At 42.6% G+C, this 13,815-nt stretch overlaps 1 protein-coding gene across 2 annotated transcripts in view; it reads right to left on the bottom strand.

Annotated features, from left to right (window-relative positions):
• Nucleotides 1-6,380: 6,380 nt before the first annotated feature.
• SLC38A1 (solute carrier family 38 member 1) overlaps nt 6,381-13,815 on the bottom strand; it is a 42,695-nt gene continuing 35,260 nt past the window's right edge. Inside the window, exons 15-17 of one of the 2 annotated variants that reach the window (XR_004061173.1) lie at nt 13,613-13,710; nt 12,386-12,573; nt 8,735-9,238 (exon numbers count right to left, since the gene is read on the bottom strand). Coding sequence is in view for 1 of the 2 variants with exons in the window: in XM_030959414.1 (XP_030815274.1) it covers nt 12,472-12,573; nt 13,613-13,710 (200 nt within the window). In the remaining variant the exon portion in view is untranslated. Of the gene's footprint in view, nt 12,574-13,612; nt 13,711-13,815 lie in introns of both variants that reach the window. The other variant, XM_030959414.1, reaches the window with a different exon arrangement.

The raw sequence follows: 13,815 nt of genomic DNA, 5'->3' as shown, positions 1-13,815 counted from the left end.
TGTGGAGATGAGGAAAAATAGCATCAATAACTAAGGACAGACTTATAAATATGTGTGTATGCAAAATAATGTTTTCCACAAGAACAGAGAGGGTTTTGGTGCTAGCTGTGCAATTCTCAGTAGCCATCCCTAGCCGTGTTCACTACCTCCTCACAGCTTGGGCCCTGTGCGTTAGATGGTGTTTCACTGAGCTCTATTACCACACTTGCACTTACCTTTAATTTTTTTTTATTCTCAATAGAGATTTGAAGTAATATTGTCCTAAGAGACCTGGAGTTCATGCATCTCCAGTGAATTTTCATTCCTAAAGATATTTTCCTTAGTAGTTCTGTCTCTTTTACTGGGTTTTTGTTGACCCTCTGCATTGTTTACAGAGTCAGTTTTATAGATACTTTTTCATTTCTTACCAAGGTTGAAACAAGTAAAATATAAATCCTTTATCAGTGCTAAAAGATAAAAAGTCTTGAAACTTATACAGCATTTCTCCTATCCACTCCAACTCTTCAAAGCAATTAATATAAAACTTGGTAGGAATCCATTAAAGTAGTTCTTCAGAAGTCTAAGACATTTTATCAGGTTATATAAATCTAAAGCTGATTCCATTGATCACAGTGAACCTCAACCATTTCACAGCAGGGTGTGAACCTTGGAAATTCTGTGGAAATAGTGCCTGGAAATAACTCTGTCTATCTAATTAGCAAATTAGTCTGGTGTGCCTACCACTTAGTAGTGCTTGCTAGTACCCTTTGTGAAATAAGCTCTGTACCAACTCAAGATGTTTGTGACTAGATTTCTTTGCTCATAAAACTTGGCACTTGAAATTCTTGTGAGGCATTAATTAATTATTTGAAAAATGCACAGCATTCGTATACGGGTGCTATATAGCTCATCTGGCCTCTTGTAACTAGGCTGTGGGCTTTCTGTCTTGGACTCATCCAGATCTTCCTGGAGGACCTCTGGGATGGAAAATTTGCTGAGATGATCCATAGCAAGGATACATGAAATCTCTTCTTTGGCTTTGAGCCACAGAACATCCAGAAGTTGGTACTTCCCCAGCAAGGCAGCAGAGGTGTTACCAGCTGTGTGTTGGGACAATGTTGCCTTTGCTGGAGGTCCACTGATGCAGCACCTATAAAGTCTGGTTGGAAACACTGCCTGTTCTTGCAGGTAAATGCCCTCTTCCATAAATGCCCTCTTCCATGTCCCATTATGAAAAGTACCTCTCAGAGCTGGCTTTGATGAATCCTGCTCTTTGTGGGTGTTGTTTTCCTGTCTCAACTGTGCTAACCACGCTGTTTCCTCAAGGGTAAGTGGGTAGGTAAAGAGTGTGTTGCAAGACTTCTTTTCTAGCTATTAGTTTTGACCTATTTTGTTTACTGGTATCTGGACTGTTTGCCAGATGTAAGTAAAATAAAAAATACCCCAAAAAAGATGCTTTCCAATTTTAGACAACTGTTTTGAGACCTCAGAGTGATATTCAGTTGTCTGGGAGGAAGTATTGCTTATTTCTGCAGTAAACAGAACCAGTGGTCCCTTGTGCTTGACAGAGGGTTATAATGTAAATATAGAAATGTTCTTGCTTGAATGAACTGATTTATTACTGTGTTCTCTTTTAGGATAGTGAAATTGTCCCCAGAGAGGTTAAGGCGTTGGTGATGTGCTTGCCTGAAGTGCTGAGGTGGAATGTCACTTGCTCTGTGTTTTGGCTGCATGTGTGGAGTCTACAGACTGCACAGGGTACTTCTACTCTGGTACACCTACTCATCATGGTCTATCTAAACTCATACTCTGGTCATCCACAGGGACAAGCTTTCTCCTCCCAGTTGTCCAGAGCATGAGTCCTACCAAGAGCTGAATTTGCCCTGGTGTAATTTGGAGCAGGCAGGGACATGCCGAAACATTACATGAAGGACAATAATTGGGTGGCATGCATTTATCTGAACACATTTCCCACTCCTTAGAGAGCACTCTGCATCTTGGTGGGCACTGGCAGCTTTGTACAAAAGATTTCAGGCTGGTTTTTATTCTTTGACCCAGAGCAGGGGTGAGAATATCATCCCCTCTCTGGGTGAGACTGGTCTGAATGGTACAGCCAGTAATCAATCACGTGTTACTTTAAAACTTCAGCATCCCATGTGAGGATGACATGTCTGCTTTTGTGGTAATAATGAATATGTTTTGAAGCCATCAACACAGCTAGGACTCATTTATTTTGTCTTTTTTTGTCAACTGAGTTTAATTGTTTCACAACCAGAGCTCTTTGAGAAAATAATTTCTGCATCTCCTAGTACCTGCATTCCTAGTGTTTATTCCATTAACTACAGGGATTGTGGATTCTGGTTAAAATAATCTGCCTCTGGACAGGGAGAAGTTGACCCTGCTTGTTCTGCACAGAAAGATGGCAATTAGTTCTTTACTCAAGTAAAAATTCAACAAAGACTTGAATGTTCCTGTGCCTGTTGCTTTACAAGATTGTTTATCTGTTTACAGGGAGGCCACGCTGCCTTTTCAAAGGGCTGCTGGAGGGCTGCCAGCAACAGTAACAGAAACTGTGCTCATTGTTTAAGTGCCACTGGAAGCAGGAATAGCAGACTGATGCCTGCTTTCCTTTCATTTTGTGATGATCTAATTGCAAGAGATATATAATTCCTTGTTATGTCAGGGAAGTTGTTTCTCCAGCATCTGGTACTTCTCTGATTATCTACAAACGGTATCTGAAAATTAATAGGAAATTCAGCTATTATGTAAGAAGTACTACAGGGAACTGCTGCCTGCACTAAGCCTGAGAAGACTTCAGAGACAGCAAGAACTGGCTGTGTCAGTGAACATATAATTTTCTTTTTTTTCTTTCTCTTTTTTTTTTTAACATCCTAGTAAATTACAGCCTTTGGTTATGGTTTGAAGAAATGTGTTCTACAAATGTTGTAGCATCTGTATGCTGCTGTTTTTACTGCAGCCATTGTACAGGTCATTAATCTGATCCCACATCATAAAAATTTCTCCACCCTCTTTGTGAGTTTCTTTGTTATCCTAACACTTTCCAATACCTTGATGCCTGACTCTGCTATGTTCCCTTATAATTACCTGGGCTAGAACAACAGTTTTTTTATCCTCAATGCACTTGGCTCCTGCAGTGGTGCTCCCATCTCTGTAACAGACTGCACACCCAGCTCTGATGGGCTGGAACTGGCAGCCAGGGAGACATGTGGGCAACAGACCCTCCTGTCTGAGCCCCATCAGCTGCTTACCAGGATGAGCTCATGACATGAGCCCAAAGAGAAGAAATGGCAGCTGCAGATGCTCCCACGTCTGATACTTGGTTTTACCCCTGTAATCACTGTCAAACAACTCTGTGCAAGGGTTGTTGCCATCCAGTGCTGTGCAAGGGGAATGGTTAAGCAAACCCCTCCTAAGCAAGGTGAGGGGAGCTGGCAGGTTTGCCTGGGCTGTGGGGCAGGTCTATAGTGGGCAGCAACAAGGATGGGCCAGCTGTTGCAAAACTTAAAGTGAGCACTGCTGGGAAAACAGTGGGGTTTGGAAAGAGTAATTTTTGGGGACTTACCTGAACATGAGTCCCAAAAAGTGTCCAGGAAGGAAGACCACATGGGAGCATGTCAAGGGTACGGTCAGTACTTAGTACATACAAGGAGTTTAGTCTGAAGTGATGATCCCCACCAAAAGCTAGGTAAATTCCACCAGCTTTTCATAACTGGCAAGAGGTCAGTGCTTCAGGTTTGCTGCCCAATGGGCAAACATTCTCCCAAGGGTACATGTGTCCTAGGTAACCCAAAATGCTATTGTATCCCATATCCCAGATATTTGGACATATCTGTCTGTGTCCAAAAAAATCACTACTGTCTGTTTACGGCCCAGCAGCACAGCCAGAAGTCCAACTGCAGGACGGTCAGGGGCACGAATCCCTTTCAAAGGGTCGGGTCTGACACTGGTTTCCCTTTGTCTCCCCATTTGCAGTTGGCAGTGGGGGCTGCTATCTAGGAAGGGGATGGTACCCTGCCAATTTGAGTGTCTCTTTGTTCCTGTGCAGCTTGTGATTTAGCAATTTTGTATTTAGTAATTATTCACTGCTATTTTTTGCCTGTTGCTGTTTCACTTGTTAGTAACTCAATTTTTCCACTTGTATCTACTGGTATTAGTTCTTTATTGGTGGAAATAGATTGATTGGAACTAAGGGGAGGTAACTCATTTTTAGAGTGTCCACTTCTTTACATTGTCTTAAACCAAGAAAATGTGTCAGGCAGGACGAAGGGGATCTGGTTACCTCTGGGAAAAGGACCTGACATTTTAAGCCAGGTAGCATTTTTAAGGAGGGACGTGGTTCTTGTCTCTGGGGTGCATTCTGACTCATGTTGATGATACACTTTCCTCCATTTTTCCAGGACAGCAGCTTCCGTGGGCCCATAGCTCAGGGAATTCTCAGTGTGGCTTTATCTGCAGATTGACTCTCAGACAGAGCTGGCCTGTGCCACCTCAGCCTTCATGGTTTACTTTCCCAGGCATATTGTCTAAGCCTCAGCTGATCAACAGCATTTTCTAAGAATACCAATAACCTCACATTTTTCAGGCAGCGAGCCATGACAAAGTTGAGGCACACTAAGCCAGCAGCACCATCCCTTGCCGGTGCCATGAAATTTAGTAACACTGACAGCTTTAAGAGTCTCCATTTTCCACAACTGTAAGCCGAAAGAGAAATTCATGGCACTTAATATTTACAAAACGCAGATGCTGGGTTTCTTGAAAACTTCTGTCTAACTGCACTGGGATTTGTGTTAGGAAGTTAGTATTTCAGCCAGAGATCCTTAACAGAACTGACTGCAAAAAAAAGGGTGCTGCTCTCCTGCACAGGGCTGAGAACAGGGAAGGAAGCTTCCTCACAGGAAACTAAACCCATATTAAGTTTGTGGTCAGAAAGTCTTAGAAATGGTCTGATCATTTGTGCCTGTTCCGACCATCTCGACTTCCTCCACACTTCCTGAAGTCGGCATGAGTTCTTACTCCCAGCTCTTAGTGTAGTGGAGAATGGGACATCTTAACAGTGGCTTGAATTTGGGCTTCAGCTTGAAGACTAAATGCAATTTTACATGAATTTAACTCAAACCAACAACACACTTGAACAATATGGAGGAATGTCTTCCTTCAGATAAAAGCATTGCTTGCCCTAGGAAATATTAATTCTTCTTTTTTTTTTTCCCACTCATAAACAGGGACTGGTCAGATGTACTCAAGAGACGATGCTGACTTTGGGGATACAAGCCAAAAGTAGAAACATGTGGCTGGAAAGGAGATTGGTGTTTTTAACTTTGGCTGTGTGGTTTTAGGTGACCTTCAGGTGAAGCTGTCAGACTGCACTGCAGAAGGCAACAGATATTTGTGGTAGTCTCTGCAAGCAAGGAGAAAAAAGAACTATAGTTTCTCTTTTTTCCTTTGCTCCATAAATTATGTTCCTATGTTTTAAGATATAGCTATGATAGGATTAAGTTTGGCTGGGTAGAGAAGTGTGTGCAAATGTATGCCAAACAGAAGAGACTATTAGACCAGTCCAGTGCAGAAGCTTGTTCCTCTGTGCTCCCAGGTTTATGGCTTTAGGATACATCCCTGGGCTTGGGGACCAAACAATGGCTTCCAAGGATCCTCTAAATGGTCTCATCACTTCTGCAGAGGAGCCTGGGGAGCTGTACTCATGCCATGCAGTCAGATATGCTCTTCAGTTGTTTGGACTCTAGCCAAGAAGCCTTTTTGTAGGTGGTCACTATAATCTGAACACTAGTAAAATTAGTGGTCAAAGGCAAAAAGGGTAGCACTTTCCAGGCCCTTTAAAGCTTTGACAAAGGTACTTTGGCAGAAACAGCTGCGTAAGACATTACTGCTTTTGGATATCCTCCTCAAACATCTGCTAACAGCTTCTGCTTCCATAGCTGAGAAAAGTCTGGCAGGGGTTCGGTCACTTCAGGCATCAGTTTGACATCTAAAACCCCATTTAACAGCAGCCCTTTAAGTTAAATTGCCTGATTTGACCTTGAAACAGACTGGCAAGCATTCAGACAGTCTTCTAGAAGCAGGCAAAAACAAGTACTGGCCTTAAGGAATGCTGTCATCTTCAGCAACCGCAGGCTATAGTAACCATCTGTCCAAGCTCCAGGTCCCTCTAAAACTGTTTCAAAAACTTCACCTTAACGTTCTATAGCTGTCTGTTAATGCTTTGCTGTACATACTGCACCAAATCTAATGTAGTTGGCTTTGCAAGAACTGCATGCCCTAAATTCAGCGAAAATACTTGGATAAAGAGTAAGAGAGCATTTGCTGTTCAAGCCATTAAAATGATACATTTTCATCCCTTTGGAAAAATGAGTATGGTCCCAACATTAATTAAGATCCCAATTTTAATGTTTAAAAACCAAGAGGTAACAGAGAGATCATAGAACTTGATACATTTTATTTACACATAGAAACTGAGAAACGGTGTTGTTTATTTGGATATGAGCAGCACAAAGTTAACAGGTGATGTTAAAAGGAGCAAAATATTACCGATGACTCACTTCAACAATCTATTAGACATGAGCTTGTCTGAAGCATACATCATTCAAACAACATCGTTTATACTGGATCTGTGTGAGCCTTAGCATATGTTGGGACACTAAAACAAGGTTTCTATAAACAATGTAAAGTTCAAGCCTAGTGGAAAAATACCTTTTCAGTTTATATTTTGTTGGCTATAACACTGAAAACAAAACATACACTGGTATTAATTTGAAAAGCTCTGTAGAACTGACTGTATATAGGGTTTTCCCCTCAAATTTGTGCTCACGATAAAAGCAAATGTTATTTCAAGTTTCATTTTCATCCAAGCCCATAAAATAAACACGGAAAAAACCCACAATTATTTTTAGATGCATTTCTTAACCTCCATTTTTCAGCAGTCCCGAAAAAAACATTTCCATGCTTTACCAGTAAGAAAGTCTATGCAAGGCCTCTGATGGATGCACTCTCAGGAGATACCCAGCCCTCACCCCTGGACACAGCTATCCAATGACCTCTGCCTGTTCACAGAGTGGGATGTGCAAGCAGTCCCTGGCCAGGGAAGCTCTTGGCAGCCTCAGGTACCAGCATTTTGGTCGCATGAGAGCAGCAGGGTCTGAGGCAGACCAGGCACAGGACTCTGCCGGAGGGGAGGGAGCTGGAAATGGCACCAATTTCTCTGGTTGCTGCTGAACCCTGGCTTGTCATACTTTTTTTTTCTGAACTACTGGCATTTCTGGTGGCTGAAAATGGAAATGCAGAAGCTCTGCCCTGACTTCTGTTTGTACTAGTTGAGTAAATACACGCCTGGATACAACACAGCATAATGCTAGGTCAAACTGCTGGCTGCAGCTTGCCGTGGTTTCTTCCATAAACCCTTCTCAGCACCTTACTCCCAACTGACCCCGGCTGAGAAGGTAAGAGGGATCTGGGTACCAAAGGGGCCCTTTAACAAGGGAGATATTTTACCCAACAGGAAGACTGGTAGACTTGCTGTTGAGAAAACAGGGAGTCATGCGCTGGAATTAATCCTAGCAATTTAACTGGACCTTTTATTTCTCTTTTTACATTAGGGATGTAATTATAATTTCAAGTTTAGGATTTAACTTGTGAACTCTTGGGAGAAAGAAAAGGATATACATTTTGCTAAGAAGCTAAAGTATTTGTATTTCTGTTAAAATTATTCTTAATATGCAGAGCCTATCTCAACACTTCCATTCATAGGGGATAACCAACTGCAAAAATATACAGCATCCTATTTATTTACAATATATATGTACATAAAAATGAAATTTCCTACAACACAACTGCATAGATTTGTCTTCAGAAACATAGGTATGCGTACAATTTGTGAATTCTAGACTTTCCAGCCCTGTACCTTTTATTAATTCATTATCTTTTTTTTTTTTTTCACAGTTCATTACAGAAATCCTTACATTAGATACAAATAAAACATTCTTTGCTGTATGTTACAGGAAATAAGGACTTTCTGACGCCAGGGGCTCTGGGATTTGTTTATGAAAGCACCGTGGCGCCAGCTGATAAAGCCATCTCATGGAGCTGCTGATGGAGCTGAGTACATTCTGTGGTGCCTTTCTCCTACAGGCGCTGGGGTGGGGCAGTAGGACTGGAGGTGGGACACCACCACATGAAAGTTTTGTTTTGACCAAGGTGCTCTTTAGCCTTAATGTAAGGTTCAAGCAAAGAAATGTATAAATTTAAACTAGACATACCATTAATTGTTACTATTTAATACTCAGTATCAGAGAGCTGTGTTGCGCTTATGCATTGTAAGGCAGATGTACAGACAAAACCCACACACCATCCAACCCACACTTGCACGTGTGACCTGTTTCAGGTGGAGCACAGGCTTGGGGTTCATATGTGGCTCAGAAGAGCAGCCCTCGGAGTGGATGAGCATCCCCATCCGTGACCTCACAGGATGACGCCAGCTCTTGTGCCCTAGGCTTGCACATGTGCCAGGCACCCCTTGGTCTATGTCAGCTCTACAAAAGGTCTGTGCTGGTGCACAGATTTGGCATTGGCCCTCTGACCAGGAGCACGCATCACCCAGAGAGGTCACTGCCCCGAGATACTGTTCTCAAATAACAATTTACTGTGTTTTACTACCTAGGCATGTTTGCCATTGGACAGAGAAGGGCAGCTGTATTACAGCTGCTGTAAGCCCATAAATATTTTCTTTGCAATGTGCTGTGGACTAGGAGAGGCAGCAAGGCTGTCTTTTGAGTGTAGGATTAACTCATAATCTTATTAGTAATCCCTGCTTCTAATTAGTCCTTCCTTGTCCCTCACCACTCGATTGTTGCTACTACACAAATAAGAATTTTAAAGTTTTTTGTTGCAGTTATTAGGAGCAATTTTGCATACAGTCTATGACATTTGCAGTGCTCACAACAGTGATAAACTCTCTATGAAAAGAAAGCAGACTATCACCTACTAAGTAGATATGGTACTCTGGATCCTATTAATTTTACAACAGAGAAACTCCTACAGCATTTCACTGTGCTCTTAAAATCCTAACTAAAATGTGGGACTCGTACAATCGCGGCTACAGGTTCACTATTCCAAATGAACTGAATAACAGCAGTACATTTTACAGATAACCTCATACAAATATTGTCATCCATCACTGATGTTGACAGTTACAGCAGGGTCTATTGCATTCTGTTAAGAATGTATAAACCTGATGAGAAAACAAAAAGCACGTTATTTCACGTTCATTACCACAGACATCAAAAACACATGATTCCTTTCCATAAATATCTATAAATATGATGCCAGTAAATCAGTCTAAGCAAAATTCCCTCTTCTTTTTTTTTTTTTTTTTTTTAAACGAGACCCAGAAACAAAGTCTGTTTAAAGACTTAATATTTTGAGTATCTATTTTTTAGTATATAAGACATGCTTTGGTGGTTCAGTACCTTGGGTAATTCCACTTCTATGCACACTCAGCTCATTCTCCCTATTTATTCAGTAAAACTCCAGTATACAAATAAACTGGGGAAAAGGAGAAGGCAGAATAGCAAAGAGGAGAGAGAGGAATAGTGATGGAGGAGGTTTAGGAAGATGAACAATCACTGACCCAACAGCCCTTCAAGTCGAAGGAAGTTGGGTGCCAAAACTCAATGGTTCATATTTCAAACAGCAGACTACAGACTATTTGGGGGGGAAGGGGGGAAAGAGGAGGGAGATGTCACATATGGGATCTTGTTGGAATCCTGTGCAGCAGATCAGACCTCTAGCTCATACCTGGATACTTGAAAATCTTTCCCAGGGTCTTGTCTCTCACAACCCCCCAGTGCACAGCACTGTGCTGCTCACTAATCAGTAGTAGAAGACAAAGGAGAGGAAAGCAGGAGAGCCTGGTAGCATCTTAAGGATAACACTGCACAGCATTCTCAGGTCTGAGTTAGGTTTTTTGGATAAGATCCAGAGAGATTATAAGGCACCTCAAAACCTGAAATGCAACCTCAGCAAGCTGAGTCAGAGAATGGAGTGAGATGCTGGGCTTCTGCTGCAGTGACCACTGAGGGTTGGGTGCCTGCAAAAGGAAAACCATAAATTTACATCCCAAGCTGAGAAGATGCTTGGAATGAGGCACAAAGAGATAGGAACAAAACACAGGCTCTTCTCCCTAGAGCTTGCCTAACACCTGGTCTTGTACGCTGTGGTAAGGACTTCTCTGTGAATAAGGGCAGGGATCAGTCCCATAAGGGAACAGCATAGAAAGAACCAGTGACCTGCACCATCACAGATAAGGGTCTGAGACCACCCACAGGAAGGTCCCTTGTACGTTAGTGCACGGGCTCCAGGTAGCTCAGCAGTTTGTATGTTAAAGGCTGGGCTAGGAGGTGCTTGGGAGAAAGAACGATGCACCAGAGACCTTGCTGGGAGGTTTCCAGTTTTGTTCTTGCTGCTGGGCTACTCCAAGTACTTTGGAAGCTTGTGGAATCCACTCTGCCTTATTTCTGGATCACAGTGAAGTGGCATCAGAGGCAAGCACCTCACTGCCTATGCCAAGGTACAGATCTGGCGGTCTGGGCTTAGTAGGCTTAGTTTCTGCAGCATGAACAATCTGCATCTCAATGCCCAAATTTCTAGGAAGGCCCCAAACTAACCTCTCTGGATGTTATCTTTAGAAACCAACTTTCAGGGTCCTGAGATGTGTTCTGTGATCTCAACTCTGAGTGACTTCAAGTGATGGTAAGGTGTTACATTACAAGGTAATGGCAACTGGGGCAATTCAATAGCTCACAGAAATCCCAAGATCCCAAATACCCTAACCTTAAAAAGAGTAAGTTGCAATGACAGGTTCCTCACAGCTGATGATGGTCTGCTTCCACAGTTACAAAGGGAGCTGTCAATGAAGCAGCTACTGAGAACAAGAGGGTCACTGCATACTGACAGGTATGGTCTGAGCATGCCAAGGGCATCACAGCCCTTGGGCATGAAGCGGGGCTCCCTCCAGCAATCAGTTCTTTCAGTGGGAGCCACGTTCATATTCTGAGACACTCTTTAGCTCACATGGTGAATGACATAAAGTGAACATGTTTATGCTGCTGGCAGTGCACTAATAGAAGATGCCTGCTCAGGACAGTGAGTGATCACCTGCTTAGCTTTTGAGTCTCTACATGTGGTTCTCTACACCAGCTATAAGGCATTAGGCAAATGCTTATTCTGTGGACAACTGTGGCAAGTTACAGTGTTTCTACTAGTAGAATATCTTCTAATTGTTATGCAGAACTAATGAAAAATGTAAATGAAATCTTTTAAATATAAAAAGTATTTCTGTTCATTTAAAGAAATGTTGCAGATTTCAATTTCCATTAGAAATCTAGTAGTTTGGCAGAGTGAGTCAAATCCTGCTCCCATTGCTGTCAAAGACCCCACTGACATCAGTGGGAGGAGGGTAAGACACAAGAGAGGAGCCAGTCCCTACAAGGTATGGAAAAGGCATGAGGTATGATTAAATGCGTAGGTTTTGATAAAACTGGAGCTTGGTATTTTTTTTTCTGAGACCAATGGGGCATTACTAAACAGTTTAATGCTGAAGAAAATGCAGACTTCTTATGGAAATCTCCAAATGTCTGCTTCTCTTCAGACTCAAGTACTCATGGTTTGGGGTCAAGTTCTGGTCAACCTCCAGCTCAAGTGTGCCAGAGGAATAGTGGCTGGTGGTGGTGGCTGTCCTTCTCCTGCTCCCTGCTCCGCATCACAAAGACACACACACACACACACAGACATACACAGTCTGCTCCCCAGAGCCATGAATGGACCAAACCCTGGGCCTGGTGCGCCCCCCAAAACATCAGAGAGAAGCACCGGATTTAGGACCTACGCTTACACAGCACTCAGCTACGCTCTCGTGGTGCTTTTCATGCCTGTATCCAGAATGCTACACTTAACCCAGTGAGGCAAATGGTGCCTGGAACAGCAACAGAACAAACAAACAAACCAACAAACCAGATACATACAATTAGAGAGCAGAGTTTTGGCTAAAAGAGGGGGGAAGGATGTGAACGGACAACACTCCAGTTGGAATTGATGGCAACAGGCGCTGCTGCCCTAAAGGAGCAGAGCTTGTGGCTGGAGGGCTAAGGAAAATAATGGAACAATGCAATTCATGGGTAGAAGAGGGGAAACTAATTGGGACAAATTTCTGTAAGTGATGCTCTATATAATGTCATGGACAATTAACACAGACTTTTTGCTGATCAGAGAGTGACACGCCTGCTGGAAGAATGGCTCTGTTTTCTGCAAGAAAATACTCCCATGACAGTATTTTCAGTACTGGATAATCATTATTTGGATTTGATTTGAGTAAACTCACAAAAGGCAGAATAGACAACAGAACGGATGGTTGCGATTTTGGTGTGTAGCAAACAGGGGTATCTTCTTTTGAGAAGAAGGTGAACTTCAGTGGCCTTCAGCATTGCCTCCTGATTGTACCCAGTCATAGATGACCAAGGGAATGCTCACCAGGGAAAACAATACCCCCAGTGCCAAAAAAAGAGAAGCCTGAAACAAAAAAAAAGGAGAGAAGATTAACGAATAAAAAGAAAAGACAATTAATTCAAGTATGTTAACTTCTCTTAAGAAGACGTACAAGGTGATATGATAAAGTTATCAGCTAAAATGAACTAGCACTTCTGGTAAAGACAAGACCAACAGATAATTAAACAGATTAGCCATTTGTCATTAATAATTACTAATTAAAACACCAAACTAAATTTTTTTTCTCCTTTGAATTCACTTCTTAAACACTGATCACCTCTAAAGACGATTAAGTGAGTCTGTTTTTAGGACTGATCAGCTCTGCTCTTTCCAAAGCCTCACAGAAATCAGTATATTCTTCCCATCGGATATGTGTTCATCTAAGTTCAGCCCTTCTGTCGAGGGATCTGTGGATGCAGCCAAAGTGAAACAAGTTTCCTACCTGTCTGCTCAGAGAAGAAAGGTCTAACTGTACAATGCTTCCAGTGCATGCCCCATTAGACTGGGAATACACAGGAGTGTTGCATCTTTTCAGCTGCAGCACTCTCTGGAGCCCACAGCAAATCTTTCCAAGGTCCATTCCTATTTGCTCATGCATGCCAAATGGCTAACATAACACTTCAGCTGGCTGCTTCGTGTGGAACCGCCCTAAGTCTGACTCAGGTCCATTAAAACCATGAGGAACACTGCAAATGGAGCACTTTACATGCATTCTGGATAAACACACAGAAGCAGAGAGAGCTTGCTGCTCTGAAAGGCTTGTTGAAGTGGGCTGGAGGGCTTCCTGCACCCAGCTGCTGCTGCTTGCCAGCCAGGGAAGTACCTCATCCCACAGAGAAGGGTCTCCCCAAAACACAACATGCTGTGCATGGCATGGCCCCTCCACCAGGGGACTCCCAGGGTAAGCAAAGGAGAAGGGCAAGCACAGCTGCCAGCTGGCTGAAGTACAGAGGGAATGTAAAGGAGCTCACACATATGTTCAGATTAGGTCTGCTTTGCACCTAGCACATTAAAGAGAATGACAAGATGGAGGTGGTTGCATCGATGGGAATGGAATTCATACCCAAATCCTCTGAGTCAACTTTGATCCATCCTGCTGTGTAATTTTTAAATACAATGATGAAGGAAGAATGAAGATCAGCATGTTGGCAGAAGTGACCCCTGCAAAATTCAAATGAAAGAGTTTTGTTAACTGTCAGCAACAGCTAATTATTGCGTTGTTGATTAGCAACTGTTTTTTATTAGTAGGACATAACCAGGATACTC

The sequence above is a fragment of the Camarhynchus parvulus genome, chromosome 1A (assembly GCF_901933205.1).
Source record: "Camarhynchus parvulus chromosome 1A, STF_HiC, whole genome shotgun sequence".
Classification (NCBI taxonomy): Eukaryota; Metazoa; Chordata; class Aves; order Passeriformes; family Thraupidae; genus Camarhynchus; species Camarhynchus parvulus.
The sequence above is the reverse complement of the archived record's forward strand: the minus strand, read 5'-3'. Positions and strand labels throughout refer to the sequence as shown.